The sequence below is a fragment of the Limulus polyphemus genome, unplaced genomic scaffold, assembly GCF_000517525.1.
Source record: "Limulus polyphemus unplaced genomic scaffold, Limulus_polyphemus-2.1.2 Scaffold1983, whole genome shotgun sequence".
NCBI lineage: Eukaryota > Metazoa > Arthropoda > Merostomata > Xiphosura > Limulidae > Limulus > Limulus polyphemus.
The window spans coordinates 94,782-103,021 of record NW_013667593.1 but is presented as its reverse complement, the minus strand read 5'-3'; the positions used below and the strand labels follow the sequence as shown (position 1 = coordinate 103,021).

Sequence of the window (8,240 nt, the reverse complement as noted above, 5' to 3'; positions counted from 1 at the left end):
AAAAAATATTTAATTACAATAATTATTCAGATTTATACACAATACAGAGTTATGTGTACTACTTTATACTTCCACTCTGCAAAAAACATTTACAAAAAATACCCCTCTCTTTCTTTGTATCTGTATATGATACTTAAATACATAAAATAATACTTATCAACGTAAAATATTTAGATTTTATAAACAGATTTATCAGTCAGATTTTTTCAGCACCTTTGAGAGTGTTCATAACAATAATGTATGAAAGAAAAAGCCCTTAAAACTGTCAAAAGTTGTTTTATGTTATAACCATTTTAGTTTGATTTTATAACCTAATGTAGGTCTTGTGCTAAAACTGTTTGTTTTTGGAGGTTTAGAGTCTTCTCTTTTGCAACTTATATATATATTTCTCTGTGTACAAATAACCTCTGCTGACAGCTAGAATTAATTATTCAATCTAAAATAACATTTATTCCTAATGCTTTAATTTGGGTTTGTTAATTAAAGAAAGTTGTGATTTTTTATTAAAAACCATCATGAAAGAATAAGGAACACCTGATGAAAGAAGCAATGTTTACTTCTGTTGACTTAGGCCACTCTTAATTTTATTTAAAACCAATAAACTAGGAGCACAGTATTCAAGATAGACTAGCAACTGGAAAAGCAAAAATTTTTTTTATACTTTTTCATTCTGTCAAATTTAATGCTCATCCAAAATAAGGGCAGATAGATAATCTACTTGAATTTCATAATTCAGACTCTAATTTCACCTTTAATCCACTATGAAAAGGAAACAACACTAATTACATACCTTAAATGACTTTAACAGCAACCTTAATATCTATGTTTAGCTTCTTACTGATTATTATCAATGTAACAATAATGTAGACTTACCAAACAACATAAAATAACAAGGTATATATATATATATAGTAACATAACTAACTTCACTTTGCTTTAAGTCATGTATCAAACAAGGAATAACTTACATTCACATCTATTTCTTCATTTTTGGGTTCAACGCAAAGCTCTGCTTCTAAGATCCGTTCTATGGGTATGTCGTGTGAAGAATTACATGTACTTTCCACTTCATTCTCATTTTTATCTTTTGTTCTATGACGCTCTTCTTGTACTGCTATAAGAAGATAAGATACAGTACACAAGAAAATGGTAAGGCCAACAAACATCTTTTACTTGAATTGTATGAAAAATTCAATTTCTTTAAATCTTGATAACCAGATACAAAAAATTTAAAAAGTTCTAAAATACTCAAATCACTTCAATAAGTTACATTCTGCACTTGTAGCTTTGATACTAGTGGATTAATAGGAAATGTTTTAGGTAAATGCGTTTTTCCTTTCAAAAAACTAATAGGATTTAAATTGTATAAAGCTCAAATGTTTCTATAACAGGTTCCTCTCTACATCTCAAACTTTTATAAAAAATGCTTGGAATTTGTGAAACTTTCTAAAATCTTCTTATTTCCATTAAAACTAAAATCAAATTGAAATTAAATCCTTCAACTTACAAAAATTATAAACTTATCACAAAAACAAGCAATCAGATACTCTCTACATACAGTTAGTTCAAATTACAATCTTTCAATTCATGTAAAATATAAAAGATACTACAGATGTCACACCTAACCAAACTGTGAACAGATCAACTTACTGCAACCAATGTCAGAATCGGGTTCAGAAATTTATGAATTTATAGCAATACAAACCTGAACAATGATGTAATACTAAATTATCAGATGTCATGAGTTTAAAGACAGGGGTACATATCATAATATTGACTAATAACACCTTTATAGAAATTTACGCAGTTACTCCTATTTTCACAAATCTATTTACAGCTGAGAACTGTGTAATGATTCCACCCCCCCAAAAAAAATCACACTCCTCAAGAAAATTTCCCTTAATTAATAAGTAGTTAAATAATAATCACTTGGCCCTTATCTTTGTACACACAGTTTTAATATCTGAATTAACAAACGTTAAAATACTTGTGCACTGAAGACATTAAGAACTACTAACTGAAACACACTACTGTAATTTTAAAAACAAATTTTGTGACCCTGGACATATAATATTGTGAGAACTAATATATGTTAGTGTTTTTAAATTTTGATTCGGCTTTAAAATTTATTTATATCTTATACTCATGGTTAACAGTAGCCTGGGAAAGATTTTGATACCCAGTTACATTGTGATGTTACAAAACAATATTGTACTTAATGAAAACAACACCCAAATAAATAACAAGTGTGCTAGTTGTAAATGTGAACAACGTATTAAAGAACAAAAATTGGTAGATAATTGCTTGCAAATTTACACAAAAATGATGAAATGGTTAAGTATTCTATTATAATACATTTTATCATAGGCTATTAGTTTCCACTGAAAGCATAGACTTACCTTCTCGTTTCATACCCATCATCAGACATTTTTGGTAACGACAGTACTGACAACGATTTCTCTGACGTTTGTCAATAATACAGTTTCTTTCTTCTCTACAAGCATAAGTCAAATCTTTGCGAACTGTTCTCTTAAAAAAACCCTTGCAGCCTTCACAACTAAAATATAAATGGTAAAACAATTCAAATTCACTGTTGCACACAATTAATTAATGTTTTAAGTCATTGTTTATGGATAAATAACACTTACTTCAGCAAATTTATGGTAAACCATTACAACACAAGGACTTTACAGATAATATCAAGTCAAAAACAAGTGAAGTTATATATATATTCAAGTTTTTTTTGAGATAAAGTGGTTAGAATCTATTATTTGGAAATTATTCTGCCCTCCTACTCTCATTGTTCAAGAAACATTATTTTGCATTTACAAATACTGAACTCTAAAGTAAACTTAGAGAACATCATGGTTATTTCCATTCAAAACTAATGGTTTTAAAATAGATTATGGGTTCAAAGACATCCATGCAGAACAGGGTGGATACAACTGAATAATATCCAACAATTATACACGTAATTAAATCATTAAGATACAAAATTTAAGCTCCTGCTGGAAAAGTTGCACCAACTGTATTTTTTAACTTGAAAAGATAATGCAAATAAAACATAAAAAAAATCCTGATTTAACTGGCACCAACAAGTGCAACATACCTGTAAAGTACAAAATTACTGACAAAAGATTATTATAAAAGTGGATACCTCTCCTCTATCCACATTACATTTTCTTGTTACTCACATTTTGTATTTTATCATACAGTACTGAATGTTAATCAAGATCACATGCTTTTTTTACACTGACTTTACCCAACTTTCTCTTGGTTATTTCTATATCTAAAGAATATGAAAGTTTTATTAACATTTTATCTTTTTGAAGTTTCTGTCTTCTACAGAAAGAGGTTGTTTTATTGACTTAAATACTTAAAGAACAGAAAATATAATTTAGCATTATATCATCTATCTGCAATTTTTAAACTTTTTATGAGAGGAAACTGAATACGCAACTTCCTAATTAACTTATACAGTTATTACAAAAACCTCCCTCCTGGTGGCTCAGTGGTAAGTCTGAAAGCTTATGATGCTAGAAATTAGGTTTAGATACTCTTGGGGGAATAGCGGAGATAATCTATTACATAGTTTTGCACTTAACAACAAGCAAAAAATATTACAAAAGTTATTTTCAAATAGTTTCTTATCTTGTTTGAACAAAAAGTTTCCATAGAGAAAACAGGCTTTAAGGTACATGTGTAAGCCTAATCTGATGGACAGTATCAGGGTTTAAAGTGTATACGAAAACCTCACAATTTTTACTGACAAAATTATCTGTATTAACCAGAAAATTACTGAAATTACTCCACTGGCTTTTTAAACACATTTCCCTAAACTATTTATGCCTCAACTTATTAGTGGATCCATGACACTTGGTTATAATGTCATAATAGCAATAATAACATAATAAGTTGAACAAAAAATACTATAAGTATCGCAATTAATCCCACTAATTACCCATGTGTTCCCCTACATATTTTACACAAAATATGAATTATTTGACCCAATAGTTTGGAGTTTTTTGTACACTGGGTTTTGTAACAGGCAAAAAACAAAACTATAGAATATGATGCAATACATGCAACTAATTGGTAGTGAATGGTATACAAATAAGTCAGTAGTTTGAGGTTTAATAGTTTAAACTACATGTCATTGGTTGTGAATAATTGACAAATCAAGGAATTCTGGTAATTCATGAAACAGGATTTTTAGTAATCACTGGAGGATTTTAACTTCCAAGGAGAACATCTAGCAGGATTGATTTCAGCTCCTCTCTTTTGGGCATCAAAGAAGCTTTTGTTGACTCTTCTTAGCATTTTTTTTTTAAATCCATAAAATGATTTTTTTAACTGCTTGGGAGAATGAACTTGGGTAAGCTAGAGTGAAATTTGGGGGTGCATAGCCCACTCCAGCAAATCCTCTAGCACTGGCCTTGACATCTGGAAATGAAATAACCAAGCAACTTCCTCATCAAGTGCTTTCTAAAGAACTTTCAAGAGAACTGTTTACTTTCCTCAAAATGGAAATGGTTAAAATACAAGCACTTTAATATTTAACAAATTAATGTTTTAATTCAACATATTCATGTAGGTTAAATCTGGAACATCCTTGAAGCATACCTGAATGTAAAATAAATGTTGAAGTAGAAAACACTATGCATAAAATATTATAATGTAATTTTATGTATAATTTTACACCCATACTGCTAACCAAGTGTTCAGTTTAGGAATTTCTGAGCACATAAAACACCATCTAAGCATTACAACTTCTAAAAAGTCATATATAAATAATGTGAGAATATTCTACACGATGTGTTTTACATGAAGAAACAATGAATGTTTTATCATGTAACATCATTTGTTCTTTTAAATAATTCCTTTTAAAGACTTTCAAAAGTAATTTCTAATTATATACATTAAACATTCAATACTTGTTTAGATTACAAATGGTAACAGGTCATATCTTTTGGATTATTATAGTGTGATCACTCACAAATATGTCTGATGAACTCAGAAATTAATCAAAAGGCTTAGGATCTGTTGTTTTTTTTATATCATTTTGATGGGAGAAAATGATTTGATTATCATTGCTTGCTAAAAAAATATGTATACAACATATTACTTCACCTTTTTTAAGTTTTAATATAGATAAAAAATCATATATTACACTCGTGCATATATATAAAGTTATATTAGGAGCAAAACCATTTCTTTATATATTGTTTATAGATATTTTGCTATTTCAATTTAATTACTGGTTGATCTACAGTTTATGAGAACAATTGAAAAAATGTTTTAATAAATTTCTCATTTTTGTTAATGAACAAATAAGCATGTTATATAAAGAAAAACTACAAATTAAATATGATATAAAACTACAGCTATCTTGAAAAGGAAGTACCAATTTGTTAAATATGAATAAACATCTGAAAATTTTCTTCCTTGTTTTAAGTAATTCACTAACACATAAACAGAATATTAGATGTACTTTATTATTACTATTTCTTAGAATGTAAACAGATACAATGAAAGTAACTAACTTGTTAAGTGTCTAATTTAAAAAGACAAATGGAGCTGAGTAATTTTTTGGAAAAATTAAGCAGAATTTTTTAAGTGTTTTTAGGCTCTTTCTCATAAATAGCTAATAAATGTCACATATATAGAAAAATATTACATATAATAATGTTGTCATATATTGTCATTTCCAGTAAGTTTCAACTAATGTAAGAAATTTACAGTCCAGGAAAGTGATGTTAAAACGTTCATACAAGAAAATAAAGAAAAATAAGTTACATATTTTATGTACCTTAATTGTAAAACATGTTAAACTAGGCCTCGAGCTAACTTATAAGGGTGTATAATAATAATAATATTCAGAAAATTCTAATTAATATTTATGTAACTTCAGCTTCCCACAGTTGAAGCCTACATCCAAAGTTAATAAAAATGAATTTACTGTTTAAAAACTTGAGGCAGAAAGTTGGAAAAATGGTATAATGATAAATAATGTGTGTGATAATAGATGATGGTGTAGAAATAAGAAAATATTTGTCAAAAAGAACACTAATAAAGAATATGACCATCCCAGGCTGCTAAGCATGCTCTACAACGATTATTTATGCTCTCAATGAAGTAGCTAATTAAATCCTATGGAATTACACAATATTCTTCATGAAGAGCAACTGCCAACTGGAAGAGGGATAGAAATGGGTGAATTTGGTCTGCTACACATCTCCCCAGGATATCACACTGTATTTGATTGGGCAAAGGTCTGAACCAATCTAATCTTTCAGTTCCATTGGACTGAAGGTATCTGTTCACAGTACTGACTCCATGTGGTTTGGCATTTCCACTCATTAGGATGAAGGAATTGCCAAGGGCAACAGCATATAGCTGCATGTAATGTTTAAGAATGTCATCTCTATATTACAGATCATTTATAGAACCATTCTACAAGACATAGAAATCTGTATGACATTGGTGGAGATGTCAGCCCAACTGTTCATATGCACATTCTTGGACATACCACTGCATTTTACTAGTTTCTTAGCATTAAATAGCCAATATTAACCAATATCTCATCTTATCTATTACTTTAAGTTTTTTCAATGCTGTTCTCTACAGTATTTCTCTAATACATTTGATAATGCTCTTCCAATTATAAACAGATATTAAAGAACATTTGTATGTACAGTTTCAGTAACTGATCCATAATGGCTTACTTAAATTTTCAATTCATAGTTGTATTGGTGCTACTTAAGTATCAAAATGTTTTATTTTTAAATAATTTTCATTATTCTGATTCCATTCCATTATTGCTTATAAGCTGTTTTACACCTTTACATTTTTAATTACTTATTACATTGGATTCAAATGGCACCAATATTCAAGCCCTTTTGAAGAAAACTCTAAAGCTACATTTTTGTGTTCCCATTAAAAGACCTGTTCAAGTAAGTACCTGTAAACTCCGTAGTGTTTGCCGGAGGCTCTGTCACCACAAATGGAACAAAGATGTTTGGACCCACTTAATGGATGATTTGGTGGATAACTGTTTTGTTGCTGCTGCTGTTGGACCTGAAATAACACAATTTCCATGTGCAGGTTATTTTGGAAACATAAAAAATAAATATCATCAATGAAAGGCTTCTGAAAAGTTTGTTTGTGTGTTTTTCTTAAAACAAAGCCAAATCGGGTTACTTGCTGGGTCCACCAATGGGAATCGAACCCCTGATTTTAGCATTGTAAATGTAAAGACTTACTGCTGTCCCACCAGGGGACAGTTCTGAAAAGATAAGTAAACCAAATCACTTAAATACACCTTTTAAATATAAAAAAACATAGAATTAAAACAATGCTTGATATAGGAATAAAGTGTGCAATAATGATTTAGAAAATGTCAGTAAGATCTATCAACAGTATCATTTTTGGCTTAATCACAAATATTTGACTTTTTAAGGTAATTTTCTAATCAGCAGTTGGCAACAAAGTTTCTATTCATTATTAGTATTTTCACTGTAGCTCTTATATATTCATCACCTCAATGAAATACCTTTACAAACTAACAAGTTAATATGTTACAATCAGACAAATTAACTATTATTTCTGTGTAAAGTTAACTAAAAATACTGTTTTTCAATAGCCAGCATTCCGATGGGCAAAACAGTCAGGTGGTAAAAGAAAACCACCTGACTGTCTTGCCCATCTTCTGGCCTAATGAAGTCTTATTCTTCATAACACTGTGTCATTTAATTCTCTCACCAATATTCTTCCTGCTTTACCTGCCTCACTGGTCATGAGCCAGTTTTTATCCTCCATCCCAAACAAGTATCTTGATGTATATCTTATCTTAATTATAATACTGCAATCTTACCCATCTCCCTTGTTGATTATTCTATTTTTTTACTCTCCCACACCAGTGTTCTAATATTCAACATTATATAGCTACACTCTTCCTGTTTTATCCACCTCTTTTATTAGTACTCTTATTCATTATTGTCCTCAATCTATACCCAGATACTTAGTAATTGCTAAAAAAATTTATATTGTTATGACAGCGGAAGTCACGCGACGCTGGAAGCATGCACACTGGAGTTTCTAGAAGGATCATGACTTTTCCTGGCAACTCTAGTCTGTTCTAGGCACCCTCTTTTTAGTATATAAGCCCGGCAAGTAAAGAGGAGAGATAATGGCAGATAGATAGATATAGAGACAGATAATTGAGTCAAGCGAGCGGTAGT

At 29.8% G+C, this 8,240-nt stretch overlaps 1 protein-coding gene across 1 annotated transcript in view; it reads right to left on the bottom strand.

Annotated features, from left to right (window-relative positions):
* Positions 1 to 8,240, bottom strand: part of LOC106465567 (retinoic acid receptor RXR-alpha-like) — a 59,400-nt gene that overhangs the window by 8,835 nt on the left and 42,325 nt on the right. Inside the window, exons 4-6 of the mRNA XM_022393488.1 lie at positions 6,962 to 7,077; positions 2,400 to 2,557; positions 969 to 1,114 (exon numbers count right to left, since the gene is read on the bottom strand). Of these exons, the coding sequence (XP_022249196.1) occupies positions 969 to 1,114; positions 2,400 to 2,557; positions 6,962 to 7,077 (420 nt within the window). The remainder of the gene's footprint in view (positions 1 to 968; positions 1,115 to 2,399; positions 2,558 to 6,961; positions 7,078 to 8,240) is intronic.